Source organism: Chiloscyllium punctatum, chromosome 1 (genome assembly GCF_047496795.1).
Source record: "Chiloscyllium punctatum isolate Juve2018m chromosome 1, sChiPun1.3, whole genome shotgun sequence".
Lineage (NCBI taxonomy): Eukaryota > Metazoa > Chordata > Chondrichthyes > Orectolobiformes > Hemiscylliidae > Chiloscyllium > Chiloscyllium punctatum.
The window spans coordinates 86,052,141-86,078,414 of NC_092739.1; the positions used below are offsets into that span (position 1 = coordinate 86,052,141).

Here is a 26,274-nt window from a genome sequence, read left to right on the forward strand (position 1 = left end):
GACACGGAAATGTGGGTTAAATAGCCTCCCTTTATATTGTAGCCATTCAATGATTTTATGAGTAAACTGTAAATTCTGCTATTTGAGAGATAACTTAGATGATAGCAATGTTAACCACTCAGAGGTGATGTGTCCCACTTTGAAAAATACCACAAAAATACACAAATAGATTTAACTTTAAATGTTTTGAAGTTAAATGCATACCTCTCGCATTTTGAAAAAGGCCATTCCTGTTAACAGTGAGTCTGAACCCGCTTGATGTTGTGGTCCAATTCTCTCCAACTCTAACTGTTCAGCTACTTCCTGCAAGCCGCCCTGCATAAACACATTTTATTCATATAACATACAGTACTTAAAAAAGTAAAATTGGAAAATCAAATTTGAATAACTGCATGCAGAAATTTGCTGCAGGAGCAATCAAATATTCTAGCCAAACTGACATCAATAAAAGAAAACTCTTAAAATGGTACCACTGTAGACTTAACTCATTCAAATAATTAAAATAGCATTATAAATTTTAGAAAATGATATGTAGTGAGCGTTAGAAAATGTATAAGGAAGTAGGGGAAGTGCACAAAAATATATTTAAGAATATCAGCTACACATTGTTCTTTCTGATCAGTTTTCTAATAAAAATTACATATATAGACACGGCAGTAAATCATCAACCTAAATAGCATCCTACTGCAGTGGACCACACCTATTTCAGGAAAAAAGTAAAATCTCAAAAATGTTCTTCCCACAGGATTTTACTCCAGATTTCCTTTCTAGAAAGAATAGCCATTCCTTTGACAATAGCTTTAGTTAGAAAGAAAATGATAATCTAATTAATTTCCCATATACACTCATTAGCCAGATCAGTTTTCCACATTAAAAGGTTATAGATATACATGGCTGAAAATGTGTTGCTGGAAAAGCGCAGGTCAGGCAGCATCCAAGGAACAGGAGAATCGATGTTTCGGGCCCTTGCTGATGCCTGAAACATCGATTCTCCTGCTCCTTGGATGCTGCCTGACCTGCTGCGCTTTTCCAGCAACACATTTTCAGCTCTGGTCTCCAGCATCTGCAGTCATCACTTTCTCCTTATAGATATACATGCTCTTACTTAATGTTCTCAACACAACTTCTCAGGATTCTACTTTTAATTCAAAAACTCAATTACAGAAAGTGTTGTAATAATATTGCACCTCTTTCAGTATCTTAAAAAATGGATTCATATCTGTAGACGTCTCTCATCAGATGGCATCAGAAATATTTCATTACTCGAGTTTTCTGGTTTCATTTGTGGTTTCCAAATGCACAATATTTTACTTCAGTAATAATTTGTCAAGTGTTCACCTTAGTTCAATCATTACTTTCTGGTGCTAAAGACTCATGTGGCTGAAATATTTAAGCAAAATAACATAATTAACTTGAGGTTTGGGTGTATCTACGTCAAGTAGACTGCATTGACTCAAGAAGGTAGCTCATCACCGCCTTCTCAAAGGAAATTAGGAACAGGCAATAAAGGCTAATACAACAGTCCACATCCCCCGAATGAGCGAAAAAATAAATTTATTCACTCATAGGAATTGCGAACTGACCAGCATTTTATTGCCTGCCCTTCATTGCCCTTGAGAAGGTGGTAGTGAGCTTGCTTCTTGAACCACTGCAGTCCACATGCTGTAGTTTAACCCATAATGCCATTAGGGAGAGAATTCCAGGATTTTGACCCAGCAACAGTGAAGGAACAGTGATACATTTCCAAGTCAGGATAGTGAGTAGCTTGGATGGGAACTTGTAGATGTTGGTGGTGTTCTTATTGATTTGTTGCCAATGATGCTATCCAAAGATCTTTGATGAAATTCTGCAGTGCACCTTCTAGATAGTACACGCTAAGCATCAGTGATGGAGAGATTGAACGCTTGTGGATGTGGTGCCAATCAAGCAGGCTGCTTTGTCCTGGATGCTGTCAAGCTTCGAGTGTTGTTGGAACTGCACTCATCCAGGCAAGTGGGGAACATTGCATCATATTCCTGACTTGTGTTTTGTGGAGGATTCGCAGGCTTTGTGGAATCAGGGGTGAGTTAGTCACTGCAGTATGTCTAATCTCTGACCTGCCCTTGTAGTCACTGTGATGAGTCCAGTTGAGTTTCTGGTCAATAGGACCCCCAAGGATGCTGGTAGTCGAGGATTCAGTGATGGTAGCACCATTGAATTTCAATGTGATTAGGCTGTCTCTTATTGGAGACAGCCATTGCCTGGCACTTGTCAGACTTTGCAGCATTTGGACATGGACTGCTTCAGCATTGGAGGAGTTGCAAATGGTGCTGAACACTGTGCAATCATCGGTAAACATTCCCACTTCTGACCATATGATTGGGGGGTGGGTGGGGTGGTGGGGGTGGGTGGGGTGGTGGGGGTGGGGGGAAAAAGGTCATTGATGAAGCAGGTGAATGCTACTGGTCGTGATTAAGAGGTGCCGGTGTTGGACTGGGGTGTACAAAGTTGAAAAATCACACACCAGGTTATAGTCCAACAGGTTTATTTGGAAGCACTAGCTTTCAGAGCGCTGCTCCTTCATCAGGTGGTTCTGGAGTATAAGATAGTAAGACACAGAATTTATAGCAAATGTTTAGTGTGATGTAACTGAAATTATATATTGAAAAAGACCTGGCTTGTTTGTTAAGTCTCTTATCTTTTAGAATGAACATGTTGGTTTCAGTTCTTTCATATGTAAATCCTATGATCTTATACTCCACAACCACCTGATGAAGGAGCAGCACTCCAAAAGCTAGTGCTTCCAAATAAACCTGTTGGACTATAACCTAGTGTTGGTTTATTTTTAAGTTAACGCTCCTGGAGACTTGGTTTATTTTTATAAAATTCCAGGAGTACACTTTTAGTACAAGGGTATTTTTGGTGTACTGAATATTACTAATGAATCTAACAGATTAAGTTTAGTTGTGTACATTATTCCATATAAACTTCCAAATCATTTTCTCAGTGACTATACCCTTCAAACATACAGTTTCCCACAAAAAATGTCCTTCATAAACAAAGTTCACTACTTGGCAGTTCTGAACACCTTTAAAATGTTAAAAAGTATTCATGGTTCAGTATTAGAAAAATTACAGTAATACCTTGAGATTTTTGCAGCTTTTCATGAGGTATTTCACATCATAAATTACAGGGAAGAACAATCGTAGGATCTCAAAGAAGTCTGGTTCTTCTTCAGGCAAGTTGGAATTAGTAAGTATTTTGATCAAGTAGCCAAAGTCATACCCACTGTAATGAAATAACCATTACGCGATCACTAAAATCTTACCTTCAGTATCAAGCATTTAACATCAAAGTCACAAAGTGCAGTTACTAAACAGGATATAGGTTGGAAGCTGCAATTTTCTATGCAAATGACTGCCCTCCGTTACAAATATGACACATGGACGATTACTAAATGCTGATTTCACAGTACCACAACAGTAGATTCCCCTACCATCCTCTTCATCCCCAATACACACCTGAGAAGTGGTCATGGAAAGGGTGTTGGAGAATGTTTTTATTACATTAAAGTTTGTCATGTCCTTTAATGTGGTAACTTTGTAGATTTCTGAACAACTGCTGTTGGTACATTTAGAAAATATATATATATTTTGCTAGTAAGGCTAGATTTCATCATCTCTAATTGGCACTGAGAAGGTGAAAGCTCTCTCCCTTCTTGAACTGCTGCAGTTTGGTTGGTGTAGTTCGAGAATAAGTCACAAGGCATAGCAGTAGAAGTAGGTCATCCTGTCCATCGAGTCTGCTCCACTTTTCAACGAGATCATGGCTGATCTGATAATCCACCTTCCTGCCTTTCCACATAATCCTTGATTCTTAGTGATCAATAATCTGTTCACCGCCACCTTGAATATACTTACTGATCTAGCTTCTACAGTGCTTTACAGTAAAAGAAATTCCACAGATTCACTACTCAAGGGCAGAGAAATTCCTCATCTCTGCCTTCAATGTGCAACCCTTATTCTGAGATTATGCCATCTGGGTCTAGACTCTCCCACGAAAGGGGGAAATAATTCTCCACATCTATCCTTCAAGTCCCCTAAGAATCTCATTTGTTTCAATAAAGTCTCTCATGCTTTTAAACTCTAATGAACATATGCCCAATCTATTCAACGTCTCCTCATTAGAAAGTCCCTCCATACTTGGTATCAGCCTAATGAATCTTCTCTGGAATGGTTTCCAATGTCAGTATATCTTTCCAAAGAAAAAGGGACCAAAACTGTTCACAGTATTCAAGGTGGGGTCTGACTAGTGCTCTCAGTTATGTCAACAGTATTTTGGGCAGTGTTTTTCAAGATTTTGACCTTTCCAATCCAAGATTCTGAGACACTCTGAAGAGAACATGCAAGCTTTTGGTGCTTCCTTGTACCGGTGGTCATGCTGACTTTGGAAGTTGCTGTTGAAAAGCCTTGTTGACATGCTGTAGCGCAAGCCAACTAACACTCTGCTCTATTTATGGAGAGAGTAAATGTTTGAAGTGGCAATACTGTGCCAATTAAATACTGCTTTGCTCTGGATGGTGTTCAGCTGCTCGAGTATTGTTTGAGCCAGACATCTGGACAAATTAGTACTAATCTATCACATCCTAACTTATGAAGAGAGTAAAAATCTGACCAGTCATAATTTAAATCACTCCTGTAGTATGCCAACTTTAGATTTCCTCTCGTAGACATAATATTTACAATGATGACTGAGGATGTTAATGGTGGGGAGAGTTCCACACAGTCAATAATACACCACACTGGACATGACCATCATGAGATCTACAGAAGAGAAGTCTTGGGAGAACCCAAGTTAGGTTTGGTGAGCAATTATTGGTAAGTAATTTCCAACAAAAATGTCACTGATAACGTTGACATCTAAGAGTTGTGCATTGATTAAATGCATTGCAAAAACACAGCAGTATTACTGGGGGATTATATAGAGTTAGAGAGGCAGACAAGCACCAGTCAGAAAGGTTGAGACGTTCTGGAGTGTGTCCAAGGTAGTTTCTGGATTAAATAAGGGGACAAGCAATATTGAATTTAATAATGAGTAATGTACCAGATTTAATTAGTAATCTAATTTACATAAACAATTATCAAATAGTAATCATAACATGTTGAGTACAATGTAGCATTTGCAAGTGAAAAGTGAATCAGTTACCAGAATCTTAAATTTAGGTAAGGCTAACTTTAATGAGATGAGACAGATTCTGTTCACAGCAAATTGGGAAAATCTGCTCACAAGAAAACAGCTGAAGAACAGAGGAGGATGATTGAAGAAATTTAACATGATATAGAACTAGTTTATAACCCACCACTTCACAGACAACTAGAGCGCTTTGGTACAGCATAAGACTAAAAGAACGAACTTACAAAAATGCAAAAGCAGCACAGATCTGTCGAATAGGAAAGATACAACAAGCAAAGGACCGCTAAGCAGTTTATAAGAGCTGCTAAAAGGGATTTTGAAAGGAAAATTGAAAGGGACATCAAAATCAAGAAAAATTTTGTAGTTACATAAAGGAAAACCAACTAGTAATGTTGGTCCTCTCAAGACAGAAAGTGGGGAGATTGTCAATGACTATGGGGAAATGGCAGACCTGTCGAACAGTTACTCTCTATTCTCTGTATTTATGTAGAAAAGAAGGATAGCTTGCTGGAAGTGCCAAGGAAATTAATAGTGGTTCAAGGAGAGGGACTGAATAAAAAGTAACTAAAGCATCGATAATGAGAAGACCGCTGGAAATAAAGAGTGAAAAATCCCCAAGACTGAAAGTTTCCATCCAAAGGCATTAAAGAATGAAGGGGAGCACATTAGAGATGCGCTAACTATAATCATTCAGAGTTCCTGAGATACAGGAATCATCCCTCTGGATTAGAACATTGCAAGTCACTCCATTTTATAAGGGTGAAATAGAAAAAACAGGTAATTACAGACCAGGTAAGCCCAACGTTTGTGGTGGGTACATGTTGGGAGTGTAGAATAAATGTTGGTAACTAAACACCACAAATATTTTCAGGTAATCAGAGAGACAAGCAGGTAATCATGGCAGGTAAGTTGTACCTGACAAATCTCATTGAATTTTTTTGATGAGGTGACTAAGGTAGTGGGCAAGGAATGTCTACAGATGTTGTTCATTGATGTCCAGAAAGCATCTGAGAAAGTTCCACATAAGAGATTGCTAACTAAAATGGGAGCCCATAGAACTGAATGTAAATTACTAACATGGTTGGGAAATTAGTTAAGCAGCAGGAAGTAGGGATGATAGGTAGGTACCTCAAATTGACAGGATATGGCCAGTGGTATCCCCCAAGGATGTGTTAGGGCTGCAGGTATTCGTTTTTTTTTCAAGAGACTTAGATAATAGCATTGAAGTTTGCTGATGACATTAGGTGACATTGTGACAGTGTAGATGATAGCATAAAATTACAAAGGGATATTAACAGACTAGATGAAAGGATAAAAGTGCAGCAGATGGAGCTCAATGTAACTAAGGGCAAGGTTATCCATTTTGGACTGCCACCTCCTTAACATAAACATGCCCCAGAATATCAACATACCCCTCCTTAATCTTATCTTTCATGTCCCTCTCTTTAGTGAATATCGACATGAAGTTATTAAGGACTTCACCTACTTCCTCTGGCTACCCACATAAATTCACTCCTTTGTTCCTTGAGTGACCTTACCTTTTCACTAGCTACCCTCTTGCTCCTAATGTACATACAAAATGCCTTGGGATTCTCCTTACTCCTTCTTGCCAAGGACTCTACATGGCCCTTCTTCATCCTCCTAATTATTTGTTTCAGTTCTTTTCAGCTTCCTTCATAGCCCTCAAGGACCTTGTCTGATTTCAGTTTCTTTTAACCACACACATGCTTCCTTTCTCTTTTTGACTAAACTTTCAACAAATCTTGTCATCCAAGGTTCCTGAATATTGCCATCCTTATCATTCATCCTCACAGGAATATACTGGTCCTGCACTCTGATCAACTGGGCTTGCAAGACTCCCCACATGTCACACATTCACTTACCCTCAAAACAGTCACCCTGAACACTGTTGTAATTCGCCATGCTCAAGGGGCTGAATGGCCTACTCCTGTTCCTGTGTTCCTAGATTGATGGATTTTCCTATTTTGTCTGGACAGGTTGTACCTGGGGAATTCTCCACTTTATTAAGTAAATGCCAGAATTGATGCTGCCCTGGAGTAACGTGGCTAGAGGTAAGCCTAGATTTGGAGCTAAAGTCTTTAGCCTGGGGTTGGTAGCTTTTTCTCATTTCAACCACACATGAAACAGATGGAGTAGAGTATATTGTCCATGGAGCCTTCTCTGCCATTCGATGTGCTCATAGTTTATCTGCCTCATCTCCACTTGCACCCCCCTCCCCTTAACAGTCAAGATATCAGAGGTAGCAAATTGAATTAAAATTTGTGTTTGTATTGGTGGGGACTTCAAGAGGCAGAGATGGATCATTCATTGAACAAGTGTAGCAGATTGCGGCTGCAATAATTTCAAATTTCTCTTGTTACACTCTTGTTGGGCCCTGTCAACAAAACGGAGGAACATGTCATCTTCCCACTCATCAGTGATCGTAGTAAACATGCAGCAGTCTGGTCTGATCTGTTGATTGTGCAAATGCTTTGCTTTTCTCTGTCTATTTTACACTGTTTCAGCTGGTTAGCATGTGTGTAACTTTGTAGTCTGGTTTCACAAAGTTAAAAGTCTCATTTTGAGATATGTCCAGTGCTGCTCCTATCATGTTTTGCCACACACTTTACTGAATGAAAGTTCATTCCCCCAGCTTGACAGCAACAATAAAAAGGTGAGAACTACACAAGCTGAGGACATAGATGGTGGCTGAACACAATTTTGCTCATGAACCAGAGCTCCTGGTATGTCCAGTAATGGGCCATGAATTCTGGTCTGATCCTGTCCTATTAAGCATGGTGGGTGTGTCACACAACACAGGACTATATCTCTACAAGAATAGTGTCATGGTCACTCCCAGCAATATTGCCCAAGAAAATGCATCTGTAGTATGTAGATTGGTGAAAATTAGGTCAGGTCAACTTTTCCCTATTGTTGGTGCATGCCCAGTCAGTTAACTATGTTCTTTAGCAGAATTACTATTGGATCACTCTTGGTGATTGAAATTGAAGTTGTCAAACCAATGCATATTCTGCACCACTGCAATTTTTTGTTTCTTTTCCCCAAGTGATACTCAACATGAAGCAACATTCATCAGCTAAAGGAGGGTAGTATGTGATAGTCAACAGGACGTGCAGTCACCCCAGTTTGATTTGATGTCACAAGGCCGAACTGGATCTGCAGTCAATGTAGAGAACCGCCAGACACCCTTTTGACTGTATACAATTGTGTCACCACCTTTGATGGACACATTGGTAGGACAGCTAAAAATTACAACAGTCGATAAGAAAGACTAAAGGTAAGTATAGAAGCAGGATTATGCCAAGTATTATTATGTCAAGTATATTCTTGACTGTTATTTAGGACTGGTCCTGCAATTTTATCAGATAGTGGAGAGGATATTGCACAAACCTATCAGTTTGGCTATATGCATTTGTAATCCTCAGAGCCTCAGTTGACACTTGATCTGCCTGGTTTTATTCTTATTGATTTTTATTGTACCAGACAATTGGGAGCTTGCTTAACCATTCATGGAATCACATACAAGCCAGACTGGGTAAAGACAGCAGACTTTCTTCTATATAAGACAGTTGTGAACTAGATGGGATTTTAAGTCAATCAGATCGTAACAGTGACCATGAAAATAGATACTAGCTTTTACTTTCAGATTTCTTTCTTTTATAGTCATGGTAATATTGGAATCATATCTTCAGATCATGAGTCCAAACTCCTGGATTAACAGTCTAGTACAGTAACAACTGCATAACCAAACCCCTCTGCGATATATTATAAACTGCACCATTGCCCTTGACTATGGCCATTCTCAGAAATTAAGAGTGAATGAAATTCTATTTTTTGCAGCTGAAACCAATTAAAATAACAAGGACATAAATGGCACGTAACTTGTACCTCTGGACCAGAATCCTGGGTTCAAGTCCTACCTGCTCTTTCTGTATGTCCTAATGTGCCTGAACAGGTTGATTATAATCATGTGACATCCAGATATTTTTAATCTACAAGAGTTATCACAGATACATACAGTTGCCCTGTCTGCAAGTAATTATTACAAGTCTATAGAATGATATCAGTGCTTCCATTCCCCTAGAAAAAAGGTGTTGCCTCGAGGTAGCCAACACTTGAGAATGGAATATTAGTTATTTAAAATCGGGCAACTTCCTGTGTCCTGAACAATATACATAGCAATTTTGAGAATTGGAATCTCAGGAAATACTTTCAAACTGCTGGATTATGGAAGGTTAAGGGATAATTTGATTGAGCTTTGTAAGATATTAAAAGAAGTTAATGGAATAAATGAAGAAACACTTTTTCAATTCCAAGGTGAGGCTAATGACAAAGGCCTTTAAACTAAGATATAGACTTTTCCAGTGATACATTCGGACACATTTGTTCACAGGTAATGGAAGTGCAGAGTTCTTTACCAAGAAGAGTGTCAATTAATAACTTTAAAACTGAAATTTATTGATTTTTGCTAGACAAAGACATAAAAGGATTTGAAGGAATGTGGGTGTTGAGATACAGATAAGCACGACCTCACTGATTGGAAATACAAGATCACGAGGGTGAACGGCTTACCTTCATGCGTATGTCTTTAATACTTCCAAATTAACTGCTGAAATGACCATGTTTTTGGCCTACATTGAAAACATAGGTGGTTCAGGCAAACCACTCGCCCCAGAAACAAAAAAGGACTCTGCAGTCTAGTTCATAAACTTCAAGGTCAGTCTCCTGATGGCCTGTTATCTGTACTCCATTTGTACATGTTTGAGAAGATAGAGATTACAAAGCTGCACACGACAGAGTCACAGATGTACAGCATGAAAACAGAACCTTCGGTCCAACTTGTCCATACTGACCAGATATCTTAACCTAATCTAGTCCCATTTGCCAACAATTGGCCCATATTCCTCTGAACATTTCCTTTTCATGTACCCATCCAGATGCCTTTTAAATGCTGTAATTGTACCTGCTTCCACCACTTCCTCTGGCAGCTCATTTCATACACACTTCATCGTCTGCATGAAAACTGTGTCCATTAAGGGCCTTCTAAATTGCTCCTCTCTCACCCTAAAGCTATGCCCTTTAGTTCTGGACTCCCCCCACCCCATCTGACTAAGTTTAACAGATATTAGACTTCTAGGTTCTGAGTGTCTATTACAAGCCATGTATTCAAGGTATCTATACAATCTTCTGGTATTCAAAAAGATTGTCTCCATATTTTGCAATTCGTGAGTATTGGTCTTACGAATGTTTCTTGTGGACACACTGCTTCGCTATGCTGCAAAAAGTAATCGAAGAGTGATGCTTCCCCACAATTCTAATTTTCTCCAATATTACAATATCTTTAGATATCTGCATTTCTCCAATTTAGACCTCTTGATTTCAATCGCTCCATTATTAGTGACTGTGCCCTCAGCTGCCTAAGGCCAATTATCTAGAAGTCACACCCAAAACATCTCCTCTTAACCTCTCGCACATTGTTTAGGACACTCATCTTGTAGCTCTTTAACCATGCCAATGGCCATCCAATCCATTATTTCTTTTTATTTACTTATTAGAGTATTTTGTTTAATAGCATTTGTGATCTTGGGATGTTATGCTGTATTAAAGACATTCTAGATCCAAGTTACCTTCACAATGATTTTCCATAACCCTCATCATAAAATGCTTGCCAATTAACAGATTTTGACAACACTAAACAAAACCACAAGAAAGATTTGAAGTTTCTGTTGTGCAAATAAAACCAAGAGAAAACACATATAAAAGTCCAAGAAATTGACACAGCTTGACCTCTAGCTAGATAAAATTGAAAATTATCCAAAATAATCCTATACCAATTGAAGTTTAAAAGAATAAGGGAGAAAACATTAAGTTATTGTTTGCCATGGCTGGGAGTTTAGAACATGGGGACAAAGTCTCAATAAGGGGTGAGCATTTAGGATGGAGATGAGGATAAAGTTTTTACTCAAAGGGCTATCAATGCTCCATGTGTAAGTAAGGTTCAGACAGACAGACTTGTGGTACATCAGGAAAGCAAAGACCACATGGGAAAAAAGGGAGTTAAGGCAGTAGTTCAGCTAAGCCTGCTTTGAATGACAGAGTAGGCTCCATGTTTTATGTTCTTTCTTATATTGCAAATTAGACCCAATTTGTGTTTCAATGTGCTCTCCCTTCATTTCCTAGGCATTTATTGTTAACATTTGCCAAATGCTCCACTTACAGAACTTCAAAATTGAATATCTTGATACACATCCTAATGCTGTAAATTTGAGTCGTCCGAGAACACTAACAATATGCAAGTGTAATAGCTGTAATAATACCCAAATTCAGCAATTTATTTTTCTTCATTCAATCATAGGATGAGGGCATTGCTGGCTAGGCATCATTTATTGCCCATTCTTAATTTGTCCAGTGGGCAGTTAAGAGTCAACCAAGTTGCTGTGGGTCTGGAATCACATGTAGGCCAGGCGAGTTTCCTTCCCGAAAGGACATTAACTAAAATTAATTGAGACATAGTTTCTGACATGAGTGTATTCAAGTGAATCTTCTGTGTCGTGTTCAAAGTAAGTTGGATGATGCACATTGTTTTATAAATACAGAAGCTTGACATCAGATGTTGCAGAGTTTGACAATGCGAAGATGAAGCTGAGCTTCTTTAAGGCCATTGGATTAATTAACTGGCTCATGAAATAACTACTTGATGAAGTTTGCAACTAAGATAAAACTTGATTGTGTTTCAGCCTGCATGTCATGACTTAAGTTTAAATGTCTCTTAAAAACAAAAACATAAAATTACATCAATAATCCAGTCTATAGACATGCTGACACATGTTAATGAGGTACCTTTTGTTCAAGTCTTTTCCTGAAGATTTCAGGTTTTAAGTTTAAGAGTATCAGAAAATATTTGGAGGTGGTTCTGTTAGGAAAAGACGAGTAGGACCGAGAAGGAGGGAGGGAACATGCGAGACTGGGAGGGAGGGAGCCAGTGAACGAGACTGAGAGGTAGGGAATAGCAGAAATCTGCTGTTGGCTTGGAGTGTTTGAAAACTGTTCTGGTAAGCATTAACAAAAATTTACAGGGAATTATGATTCTCAAAATCTACTATCTTCAAATCACTAATTCACAGTTGTGCAATTACATAGCAATTCTAACATGGTCACCACTGGTCGTTTGACCTGGCACTGACACTTACATCACTGGTGTTTTTTTTTAATACGAAGTAATCACCTGATTAATGGGATAGGTTCATTGGGAACGTGCCAATGTGTGTTGACCTCAGATTTGAGAGAACTGTAGAACTGATCTGTAGCTGCAAGAACACTAGTTAATCCTGCAAAAGAAAACATCTGCATAAAACATTTTTTTTAAATTAAAGCCTCTGTAGGACATGACGACCAGGGTAGTGATTAGGGGGTATAAAATCAAAGACAGACTTATACTTAACAATTTCACCTAGTCAAACAGTAACTAAATATCATTGGAAATAAACAAATGGAATAAGAGTAAGGCAATACTTTAATATAAAGGGGTAAGGGGTTTGGAGTTTGTTTACTTGCGTTATCAACGAGGTTTAGGTTCTTAGGAGCTTTATCCTAGAATTTTAACATGGTATAATTTGACCACAGTTTGTCATGAAGATAGCTAGTGGTCACAAAGCAGGAATTGGGGAAAACAGTTTAAAAAGTGCTAACTCTTGAAATCTATATTCTTGGAAGCATTTAAAGAGTTTGTGACTAAAGTAACTAATAAGCTAAGTGTTTAGGTCTCTAACCATCAGATATGGTTGTAAGCACTGAATGCTCAATTGATGTTCAAGGAATAAATATTCCAAGACACTAATCTAATTTAATAAAAGTATTGATCATGAAGGAGGAGTAGAACACTTAATCATACATTCTCTAACATAAGAACCTGCTTTAAAAAAGGATCTGGAGTAAAATACCAGTAGAGTATGTGAGCAAGTGTGAGCAAGGAGACATATTACCAGGAAATGCACTAATTATTTGAGGAAGCTAACTAGTCATTTAATGCTGAATGCCTCCAACCTTGAATCTGAAATTTGAACGGATTTCAGTACATATAATAAACTGTTCGGCATCAATCTTAAACCCTGGCCACAGAATATATTGTGTCAATGTATACATTGACCAAATATATACATTGGTCAATTTTCCTTATAAAAAGGCATTTGATTTACCGACATCATTGACCCACATATTAGAAACGATCTAACACTTCCTGTCCACAAACCTCACTCTCTATCTATAATTTTTGAGACTATTTCAGAATCATTCAAAGCAAAAGGAGAGCATTTGGTCATCCATGTTATCTTTTGGAAAGTAAAGCCACCATCTTGAAATCACTACTCATTTAGCCATGTGCTTTCTCCATAACACTGTTTCTATCACTTCAAGTTATGCATTCTATATTATAACAATTTGTTTGGTTAAATTGCTCATCACATCACTAATTCTTTTGGTAACTATTTTAAATTTGTGCACTACGATAACAAACTTTTCGATTAGTGGGAACTACAAGTGCAGTGCTGGAGTTGAGAAGGCTGCAGACATTAGGGCTGATGGAAGCAGGGACAAAGGCAGGCGTCGGGAATGGAAACAGGGAGGGGAGGGCAACATGGGGAGCCAATCTCTTGTGTCCAATGGTGAGCAAAATGACTTGGAATGAAATGCAACCATTTTTATAAAACAATTATTTAAAAATCTGAAGAATTTTTCTGAACACACTTTTCAAACAGCAACATCTTCAATATCATCTGCAGGTGCAATTTATGCAGAAAGGACAGCAATCTCAGCATCTCCATATAATTCAGTTCTCAACATAACTTAAAGCCTTTGTCCCTGATAATTCCTTTATGTACCTCTCCTCCAAGGAGTTGCTCATCTTCCTAATTGTGATGTCCAAAATTGCTTACAAATTCCAGCTGAAGCTTTGTAATATCTAACATAATTTACTTACTTTTGTATTCTATGTTGGTATTAATAAAACCCAGTATCTTTATTTTTATAAATAGCTTCACCAACTTGTCTTGCCATCTTCAAAAACTGGCAAGTGTGGACTCTTGAGTCTCCCACACCAAATTTTGTAAATTATGAATTCTGACTATGTGATGTTGTAAACACAAAGTAGCTGATAAGAGATAAATTATGCAGTGCATTTATTAGAAAAAAAGCAGATGAAAAGAAGCCCGAGATGAGAAAAGCTTATTTGGTTCTAAGAAGTTTCTTTCTCAAGCTGAAGTCGTATTTTTAACATTCCTAGTGCTTCAGAATAGAAATCTTTATTATTGAATAATATGTACATGTTGCTTACCTATGGAATGAAAGCCACTTGACTCCTTCGCATAATACTACACCGGATGTCATAAGAACTTCTGCAAAGTACATTGTATCAATCCCTTCCTCCTCATGTTTTTTAAACTGGATGCCAGAAGTTGTAAGGAGTTCTATTGAGTCTTGAGCATACATGTCTTCTCTAAAATCAATAGAAAAAGTTTGTAAAGAAAAATAAAATGTAATGTACTTGGGACAACAGAACATATAAAATAGTAAATCTGTTTGTTATTTATGATATACAGTCTTAGAACACAGGAACAGACACATCAGTCCAATTCGTTTGTGCCAACCAGACATCCCAATTTGACTGTCCCATTTGCCAATATTTGGCCCATATCCCTCTGAACCCTTCTTATTAATACACCATCCGGATGCCTTTTAAATGTAGTAATTGTACCCACCTCCACCACTTCCTCTGGCAGTTTGTTCAATTACTCACACACACCACCTTCTGCACGAAAATGCCATCCCTCAGATTCTTATAAAGTCTTTCTCCTCACACCTTAAACCTATGCTCTCTAGTGTTAGACTCCCTCATCCTATGAAAAAAGACTTTGGCTATTCACCTAATCCATACCCCTCATGATTTTATAAACCTCTATGAATAGGCTGGGCCTTTTTTCCCTGGTACATCAGACACTGAGAGGTAACCTTATAGAGTTTAAGTTTAATCCATAATTTAGAAAGGTGACCAGAATTGCACATAGTATTCTGAAAATAGCCTCGCCAATTTCCTGTGCACCCACATTATGTCCCAGATCCTACAGTCCATGTTCTGACCAGTGAAGGCAACCATGCCAAATGCCTTTTCCAATATAATGTCAAACTGCAACTCCACTTTCAAGGAACATGCATCCCAAGGTCTCTTGGCTCGGCAACACTCCCCAGGGCTCTACCTGTAAGTGGGCAAGTCCTGCCCTGGTTTGCCTTACCAAAATGCACACCTCACATTTATCTAAATCAACCTCAATCTGCCATTCCTCGGCTCACCTGTTATACTCTGAGATAATCTTCTAATGCAGGAAGGTCAAAGTCTGGTTGTGAAATACACTTTTACAGTCAAATTGAAACATTCTCAAGATTTTTAAATTAAGATGTAAGATTTGATTTTGCTCACTGTCACAATTTTTATCTCTTCATTCACGCTCCATCAGTTCATGGGAATTCATGAAGGTAACACGTTTTAAAAAAAATTGTTTCCTTATTTGAATTCTCTGACCGAAGTGGTCTAAAGCATATTGATTAATCAATCATAGTGAAAGAGAGAAAATATTCTGATGCACTGAGCCTTCTATATTGTCTTCCCTGATAATGTACAATCAACATTCAGAAACAAGTTTCAGCAGAGCTTTCAACAGGAAGTATCTGGTAGGTTTACAGATTTTAAATCAAATTATTTAAAAACTTCACACATTTAATCAAACATCAGTTGATCTTCGTTAAATGGAAATTATGCATTTGCACCTCATACACTAGGAGCAATTCATTCAAATTAAAATGTTTTGTTTGAGTGATTGCGTGATAGTGCAAGTGTATGCTTGCAAGTTCCTTCAATGTTGTTAACCAGTCCAGCTCGACCATGTGATATAGAATGATTCGCACCTTGTAGCCACCCTAAAGGTCTTGCCTCAAAAACTGAGAGCCCTGTAATCACATCCACTGCCTATTCTTGACCAGCAGGTCAGTTGTGTCAACTTTCATGCAAAAACTCAGCCCTGATGAGAGTTCTTTTGCTGACTATCCCTTCCCTCTTTCAGACGATCAAGGAAATGGAAATAAATCTGAACACACTAATTTATATTCCTTCACAGAATATGCTTGAACTAGAAAATCTTAAGGACATTCTGTCATAGTCACAGTTAGACGGACCAAACTAAACAGCAAGTAAATAATAGATACTCAGGCACACTTACGTAAGATTAAATTTGAAGTTGAATTGCCATGTGGAGGTGCCTGGAGGGTACTCGCCCTGTTCATTTACAAATGTCAGCCCCAGCTGTATAATCTTCAGCAAATCTACATTACAGCGCAATAGTTGGTACTGATAGTCTGCATTACTTCGGAATTCACCAATTGGTCGCGCTACAACACCTGGAAATTCCGTGTCCTGGTAAAGTTTTGAAAAATCATAAAATAATTACAGTCAGAACTCTGAAAATAATCAATTTCATCCTTCCATAAACAAAGCACCATACTTAGAAAGAGCTGACCAGAACTTACCAGGAGTTAAAAAGATCACTGCATGTTACTGGTTTAGCAAGGGAATGACAGCACAAGCTATATTGTCTGATGGCAATTTAAGAAAAACAGCCAGTGCTATAGAAACGTAGAGTCATGACATTACCTTTCTGTAGATGCTAACATACCTGAACTTTTTTTTTAAAATTGAGGCTTATCTGGTTTTACCAAATAATCATCAGTATTCTTAAATAAATTAAGGAATTTATAACCATGCAAGAGACACGAGACAAAGGTTTGAAATATTTTATGAAATAGGAAATGTGTAACAAGTCTGACATTGCCAGCAAAGTTCAAAGAAAAAAACTTTTAAAAATCACCCTCAATGAAGAAATTAAACTAGTCACTAAGTTCTTGGTTGGTCCTTGCCTTGGCAGCTAGCATGCATGGCTTTGAATCAGACTACATTTACACTGCAGTCCTGCTTTGAAATTCACAACTATCGATTGCACACAATGATTTATTCTAAAATATCCAATCAACTCTTCCACACCTTTGATATACATAGAAAACCTAAAATAAAAGTTTCACAATTTTAAAATGACACTAAAAGCCTGCATTAACATTGCTAAGTTAAACAGATGACATCGTCAAAGGGACTCTCTCGGAGTTAGGTTTAAACATATTGCTACATACATAACACGTTACAAAAGCCTGGAAGTTCCTGACTTAGATCCTTGTTGCCGCAGTGAAGAGCTCGGCTGTGCTTCTGTGCCAATACTCATTAAGTGGAGGAAGATAAAACCTTGATGAAACAAAACCTGTAGACTGGTTAGTAATAGTTCACTGTTAACCTTGAAGATGTACTTCTAGTAATAAGCTTTTTTTGTCAGCTCCCAAAAACTCAAATAATCTATTTCAACATTATGATTGTTAAAAAGGAAGAAACTCATTACATAAAGTTGTATAATTTTACTGTTTTTAGTCACACTGAACTACTGGATGACTGGAATCTTCTTGACCCACATTACTCTTGTCAATCCATTCCTGCAATTTCTGTTGGATGACTGTCCGAGAAATGTTTTCTAAATATAGTTTTTAATAACATGAAGTTATTCTATCTTTATAATGTTTCATGCCCTTTAAGAGAAATATGCTCCTTGTCTTTCAATGTCTCAGGTTTGAAAAATGCTTCTGAAGGAGTTTTGTTCATGGGTTATGGATGTTGCTGGCAAGTCAAGAATTTACTGTCTAACAAGCACTTAAGAATTACCCAGATGGGCTTTTACGACAATCAACAATGGTTGCTAGATCAGCTTTTTATCCACAATTGTTAGTTAATTCAAATTTCATCAGTTGCTCTGGGAGGAATCAAACCCATGTCCCTGGATCTGGGATTTCAATGTACTAGTCCAGTAACATTATCACTTCTCCATCACATCTGACTACAATACATCTTGCACTTGTAGACAGTACACTGTGTTGTTCAAAAGGTACAGAATGAATGTTAAGGTGGATGCAATGTTGATCAAGCCCACTGCTTTGTCTGGATGGTACGGAGCTTCGAGGTGTTGCTGGTGCTGTACTTGTCCAAGCAAGTAGAGTGTATTCCAATACACTCAAGGTCTGGTGCCTTGTCAGCTTTAGGGGTAAGGTGGGGAGTTTCTTGCTACAGAATTCCCAACTTCTAACCTGTCCTTGCAACTGCAATGTGTACATGTGGCTAATCCATCTAAAGCCACACTCACAGGAATCCGATTCACTAGAGAGGAAGAAAAGGACAACCAACTCCCATTCCTAGACGTGATGGTACAGATAACACCGAACGGAGAATTCACCACAAAAGGTATACACGAAAGCCACACACAGACCAAGTTCTAAACTACGAAAGCAACCATCCCAATACACACAAAAGAAGTTGCATCAAGACACTGTTCAAATGGGCCACAACACACTGCAGTACACCAGAACTGCAAAAAAAAAGAGAACGAAGAAAACCTATAACAATGTGTTCGCCAAAAACGGATACCCCCGCAATTTCATCAATAGATGCCTAAGGGAAAGACAACGGAATGAGGACATGCCACAACCCAAAGGACTAGCCACACTACCATACATCAAAAACATTTCTGAACTGACAGCCAGACTACTGCGACCACTAGGACTCAGAACAGCACACAAACCAACAGCCACTCTCAGACAACAACTCACCAGGATGAAGGACCCGATACCCAGCATGAGCAAAACCAATGTAGTGTACGAAATTCCATGCAAGGACTGCACAAAACACTACACAGGACAAACAGGAAGACAGCTAACGATCCGCATCCACGAACACCAGCTAGCCACGAAACGACATGACCAGCTATCCTTAGTAGCCACACACTCAGATGACAAGCAACATGAGTTTGACTGGGACAACACTACTATTATAGGACAAACCAAACAGAGAACAGCCAGAAAATTCCTAGAGGCATGGCACTCATCCACAGATTCTATCAATAAGAACATCGACCTGGACCCAATATACCAGCCACTGCAGCGGACAGCTGGAAGCGGCTGATACAAATCACTATAAATGCCGGAGGAAACATCACAGAAGCGCTTCACAGGAGGCTCCCAAGCACTGAGGATGTCACCTAGACAGGGGACGAAATGTCTGCAACACAAATTCCCAGCTAGGCGAACAGAACCACAACAATCCAACTAAATTTATGGTCAACTGCATCCCCAAGGAAGTGAAGACTGGCATTCAACCATGATGATGTCATGGGGAGATAGGCAATAAATGGCACTTATGGTTCAGCATTGAATCAGCTGTCTACATTTAGGTTTAGGATAGGTCCTTGAGGAATTCCTGCAATGATGTCTTGGCACAGAGATGATTAACCAAAAGCAATTTCACTCATCTTTTTCTGCATTATGTATGACTTAAACCAGTGGTCAGAATCAATAACGTGTGGCGCTGGAAAAACAGTTCTGCCGAAAACATTGATTCCTCTGCTCTTCCAATGCTGCCTGACCTGCTGTGCTTTTCTCAGGTCTATACATTATTGACACGGAGTCGACAGCATCTGCAGTCCTCACTCTCTCCAACTTGAACCAGTACCGTTAATAACATCACAGCTGATACTAATAATACTCAACTCCATTTTCCTGCTTTTTCATAATAACACTCTATTCCCTTAGATTAGAGATCAGTTTATCTCAGCCTTGATTTTACTTAATGACCAAGCCTCAACAGGCCTCTCTAGTAGAGAATTCAACAAATTCATCACCCTCAAAAAAATTCCTCCTCATCTCAGTCTTAAAACAGGTGACTTCTTATTTTGAGATTTATGTCCTCTGGTCCTACATTATCCTACAAGAAACTATTCTTCAAAACTAACCTGTCAAGTTCCCTAAGAATCTTTTATATTTCAATAAGGTTTACTCTCATTCTTTTCAACTCCGATTAGTACCAGGCCAACCAACTCAATCTCTCCTCATAAGATAAGCCCTCCATTCCCACAAACATTCAATCAATCTAGTGAAACTTCTGTGGTCTGCGTCCAATATCAGTGCATATTTCTTTAGAATAAACAAAACATTGTTCACAATATTCCAGCAGAAGTCTTACTAGTGCTTAACAGTGTTTAATATGCTATTTTTTTAATGAGATTTCATCATTTGTACCATCTCCCTATTTTATACTCCATCCCCTTTTCCTTCCAAATTACTAATATTGGATGCTAGCCTGTGCAATTTGCGCACGAAGACCCAAAATGCCTTTATGCTGCAACTTTTTGCAGTCATTCCCCATTTAAATAGTATTTAGTTCTTTTATTCTTCCTTCCAAAGTGCATAACCTCATATTGTCCCTCATTATATTCCACCTGCCAAGTTGTCAACCCACTTGTCTACTTCCCTTTGCAGACTTCGTGCCATTCTCACTACTTGGTTTTCCACTTTGAAAAAGAAATCATTGGTAAACTTGTTAGTAGTGCTTTCACTTCTGTGAAAGTCATTCATATACATTGCAAATAATTGCAGCCCAGGCTCGATCCCTGTGGCACTCTACCAGTTAGGAGATTGCCACCCTGTAAATGCCAACTTTATCCAAACTCTATTTCCTATTAGTTAGCCAAACCACTACACTACATCCCCCAACACCATGGGCTCTTATCTTAAGTAGTCTTATATGTGATACTTATTAGCATCAATGAAGAGTTCTCATCCTGATTGGAGTTTAGATTACTCTCCAACACAAGCACCTACAAAATAGAAACAAAACTTTTTTGTTCGCATTTTAAAAGCAGCTTATTTTGAGCTGAACATGTCACTTTATATATGGAAAAATAACACAACTTTCAAATGAAACACAATGTACTAACCAAAGTTACATGGAACCCCACACAATTATGTTGATCACATGTAACACTTTCTTCAACATTTCTCATTATCAACAAAATATTCCTTTACAACGACCATTGACAAAGCTAAATAACATCAATACTTGAAAAAATATTTCTCACATATCAGGTGAGAGTATGGCCAATATGCAGCACAAAACATTGAGCCTTATGTGCAGCAAATGATAGTGACATTTTCATTTCTATGGAAATCAATTTTTGCAGTACTTAACGAAAACATTTCGAAGTATGAAAAGAAAATCAATTACTGCGAGATTAAGATATGAAAATAAGATGAACTTTAGGGGTTTACTAAAAGGATCATGCCTTGTGTAGTTGCTTCAATCCAATTAGTGAACACCCACTGGAAAATATCAGTTTACAACTGCTCAACAACTATCATGCAATAATTATTTTCACAGGATGAAAAGATTCTTTACATAACTGGCTCAAAGGTAAAAGACAGAGGGTGGTGGTGGAAGGTTGTTTTTCAGACTGGAGGCCTTTGACCAGTGGAGTGCCACAAGGATCAGTGCTGGGTCCTCTACTTTTTGTCATTTACATAAATGATTTGGATGCAAGCGTAAGAGGTACAGTTAGTAAGTTTGCAGATGACACCGAAATTGGAGGTATAGTGGACAGTGAAGAGGGTTACCTCAGATTACAAAAGGATCTTGACCAGATGGGCCAATGGGCTGAGAAGTGGCAGTTTCATTCAGATAAATGCGAGGTGCTGCATTTTGGGAAAGCAAATCTTAGCAGGACTTCTACACTTAATGGTAAGGCCCTAGGGAGTGTTGCTGAACAAAGAGACCTTGGAATGCAGGTTCATAGCTCCTTGAAAAGTAGAATCACAGGTAGATAGGATAGTGATGGCGGCGTTTGGTATGCTTTCTTTTATTAGGCAGATTATTGAGTACAGGAGCTGGGAGGTCATGTTACGGCTGTACAGGACATTGGTTAGGCCACTGTTGGAATATTGCGTGCAATTCTGGTCTCCTTCCTATCAGAAGGATGTTGTGAAACTAGAAAGGGTTCAGAAAAGATTTACAAGAATGGAGGATTTGAACTATAGGGAAAGGCTGAACAGGCTGGGGCAGTTTTCCCTGGAGCTTCAAAGGCTGAGGGGTGACCTTATAGAGGTTTACAAAATAATGAGGGGCATGGATAGGGTATATAGACAAAGTCTTTTCCCTGGGGTCGGGGAGTCCAGAACTAGACGGCATAGGTATAGGGTGAGTGGGGAAAGACATAAAAGACACCTAAGGGGCAACTTTTTCACGCAGAGGGTGATACGTGTATGGAATGAGCTGCCAGAGAAGTGGTGGAGGCTGGTACAACTACAACATTTAAGAAGCATTTGGATGGGTATATGAATAGTAAGGGTTTGAAGGGATATAGGCCAGGTGCTGGCAGGTGGGACGAGATTGGGTTGGGATATCTGGTCGGTATGGACGGGTTGAACCAAAGGGTCTGTTTCCATGCTGTACATCTCTATGACTGATTTTCATGTTTCAATGTTTCCTGGACTAAATATATTACAACCCACAGCAGTTATGGTTCAGATCTACTCTATGTTTTCAGCACTTTTTTTATCTCAGATTTCCAGAAATGGGTTTTTAATTTCACTATACCAGTATGCAGAACATCAACAAACTTTCAAATAAAAATGAGTGGTAAAGGTTACAATTGCTTTAGTGCCCTTTAGGAACCTAAAGGGTCTTCAACATATACAATAGAGACGGTTATGCCGTTCAACATTTCCATACTCCCCAACAATCCAGTCAGTTTTGTAAATAAATTGTTTTTCTTCAGGCTCTGCTGATCTCCCACCCTTCCCTTGCTAAGCTAGCAAAGCCACAGCCGTCATCTTCTAAAGTAACCATCATTCACTTTCATTTTTCTACCACATCCTATTCGCGGTCTCTTCCAAGCTTATCTCATCAGCATTCCATCACGACTAAATTAGAGGGCATAGGTTTAGGGTGAGAAGGAAAAGATATAAAAGAGATCGAAGGGGCAACTTTTTCATGCAGAGGGTGGTACGTATATGGAATGAGCTGCCAGAGGAAGTGGTGAAGACTAGCACAATTGCAACATTTAACAGGCATTTGGATCGGTATATGAATAGGAAGGATTTGGAGGGATATGAGCCAGGGATATGGCAGGTGGAAATAGATTGGGAAGGGATATCTGGTCGGCATGGACGAGTTGGACCGAAAGGTCTCTTTCCATGCTGTACATCTCTATGACTTTACGACTGCTTTCTTTCATGATCCCAATATTAAACTGCCATTTGTAAAATGCACCCTTTACTCAGACTCTTTCTCTCTCTCTAGCAAAACCAATATCATTGGAAAAGTTGGTCAGAAATCCACCATATACCTACATATCTTTTTGGCCTTGAAAGCTAATATTTCATTACCAACATTTTACTTTTCCAAGGTTCTGAAGCATATACTGGCTTGTTTAAATCTGTTACTCAGATTTCTACCCCTCTCAAACCAAAGAAATAACACTAAGCAAAATCACAAACAACATTCTCCATGACTGTAATCATTGTACATTACTCCACACTGATTCTGCAGCTAATTAAAAGATGATAGGAAGGAAGATGAGAGGCCATATGAACTAAGTCTTAAATGGAGTGAAAAAAACTGAGGAACTGAGGTGTATGTACAATTTCTTGAAGGCAGATGGACAAATTGAGGTGACTGGTTTAAACCTAATAGGTTATTTGATATGGTGAGAGCAAAAATGTTATGTTAAACTTTAATAAAATACTGGTTAGGCCTATTGTGTTCAATTCTGGCCCTAAAATTGAGAAAGGATGGAAAGCTTTTAGCTAGGATGCAAAAAAGAATTAGAAAGATTTTCCATTGGCAGGAGAGACGAAGACTGCCTTAGAGTAAAGGGAAGACCCTTTAGAACAGAGATGGGAGAACCTTCTTCAGCCAAAAAGTGGTCAATCTGTGGAATTCATTGCCACAGAGGACTGTGGAGGCCAGGTCAATAAGTATATTTGAGACAAAGATAAATAAGTCCTTGATTGCCAAGGGGATCAAAGGTTACAGGGAGAAAGTGAGAAAATGGGTTTGAAAAACCTATCCGCCATGATTGAGTGGCAGAGCAGATCCAATGGATTGAATGGCCTAATTTCTGCTCCTATGGTCTAATGGAATTGAATAATTATGTGGAGAGAAAAATAATGCAGGATTACAGAGAAAGGGCAAGGAAGTTGAACCAGCTGAACTGCTCTTGCATTAGCCTCTTCTGTGTTTCTACAAAAGCATGATAGAAACAGATTCAAAAGTAACATTCAGAAAAGAATTAGATAACCAATTAAAGGGGCATGGGGAAAGAGCAGAGTACGACTATTTGGATAGGTCTGAGTAATACCCAGCTGAAACAATGTAATGAATAGGTTCTTTCTGTTCATATTACTCTATGATTCCACAGTCTATCAGGCCATCTGCTCCAATGCCTCTCTGTGTCCAACTCAGTGATCTGCTTTATTTGGCTCCGCTCTTACCAATGCAGAATCTATAGCAACAGATTTCTTTAAGCTCCTGAACCATTGCACTTGTGGTTTTCTCAAAGTCTTTGCCTTTGCCACATCTACATGCTGTCTCTTGACATAGATCAGTGTGCACACAAACTGATAACAGATCAATCTAATCAGTTCTCTCAACAACGCCACTGCTTCCCTATTGTCTCCTTATCCAACATCCAGTCTGAACTGAGCCATCAATTCCTTCCAGCTAAATATATTTTAGCTATTAGATATATAGATCCTTTATTTGTATTTGAAATGCCTTTCTCTGCACCTTCTGTGTCTGTAACACTGTACACTGCACTCTATTCTTCTACCTGATGCACTTTGTATGGTACAATCTGCCTTTACAGCATGCATAATAACACTTTTCACTATATCTTGGTGAATGTGACAAAAAAAGTCAATGTAGTAAAAAAATAAAAATATTAAAAAACAAATCCTACAGCATTCAAGATTTAGTCAAGGTAAGGTTGGGGAGGGGGGGGGGGCGGTTATATATATTATAATTCTTTATTCTTCTGTTAAAGTGGTATACATGATGTTTTAAAACTAGTGTGCAAATCATAAACAAACATTGCAGTTAGTAATTAATGGGTTTATTTTCATTATACATATGTTCACACATTGGAGTCATATTAATGTAGAGCTTTTCTCAAAAAAGAAATTTCTCATGTCTCAAACGTGCCAACCTTATTCTGAGATCATGCCTGATGGTTCTGAACTGTCTCAGAGGGGAAAACCACCTCTCCTTATCTACGCTGTCAAGTCCCCTCAGAATCTTGTATTTTTCAGTAAGGTTGCACATCATTCTTCTAAATTTCAATGAGCACAGGCCCATTTTGCTCAACATCTCCTCAGATGATAGTCCTTCCATACCCAATATCACTTAGTGAACCTTCTATGGACTGTCTCAATGCCAATAAATATTTCTTTAGATAAGGAACCCAAAACTGTTTACAGTATTCTAGCTGTGGTCGGCATTGTTTTCACAAAGCCTATTTACTTTATACTTCATTCCCTTTTGAAATAAAGGCCAACCACTGAAGTTGGATGCTAACTTTTTGTGATTCATAGACAAAGATTCCCAAATCCTCCATAGCTTTGTTATCTTTCTCTATCTGAATAACATTCAGATCCTCTATCTTTCCTGCCAAAGTGTATAACCTCTGAGGGATACGGTGATGGGTAAGTAGAGCTGAGTCCACAAAAAGATTAGCCATGATCTTACTGAGTAGCTGAGCAGGTTCGAATGGCCGGACGGGTAGAACTGGGTACTGCAGATGCTGCAAATTAGAATCAAGATTAGACTGTGGTGGAAAATCACAGCAGGTCAGGCAGCATCCGAGGAGCAGGAAAATCCATGTTTTGGGCAAAAGCCCTTCATCGGGAATCGAAGGGCTGGACGGCCTACTCCTGCGTCTAGTCTTACATTTTAACCTCACTGTAAACCTGTTTTAGTCGAACTTACAAACCAAGCAAGATGTGTGATGGAGTTCAGTTTCAACAATACCATGGTGTTGCCATAGGATCTATTCTAGACCCGGCTCTTGTGAACATTTTTATTGGTTCAATCATGTGTGTCTTTATTGTAATTACCACTTAATG

At 38.6% G+C, this 26,274-nt stretch overlaps 1 protein-coding gene across 2 annotated transcripts in view; it reads right to left on the minus strand.

The window, feature by feature from the left end:
• LOC140477024 (CCR4-NOT transcription complex subunit 7) overlaps nucleotides 1-26,274 on the minus strand; it is a 42,856-nt gene that overhangs the window by 10,698 nt on the left and 5,884 nt on the right. For both annotated transcript variants that reach the window (XM_072570145.1, XM_072570155.1), the window contains exons 3-6: nucleotides 16,458-16,651; nucleotides 14,522-14,683; nucleotides 3,123-3,267; nucleotides 205-315 (exon numbers count right to left, since the gene is read on the minus strand). In XM_072570145.1, the coding sequence (XP_072426246.1) occupies nucleotides 205-315; nucleotides 3,123-3,267; nucleotides 14,522-14,683; nucleotides 16,458-16,651 (612 nt within the window). The remainder of the gene's footprint in view (nucleotides 1-204; nucleotides 316-3,122; nucleotides 3,268-14,521; nucleotides 14,684-16,457; nucleotides 16,652-26,274) is intronic.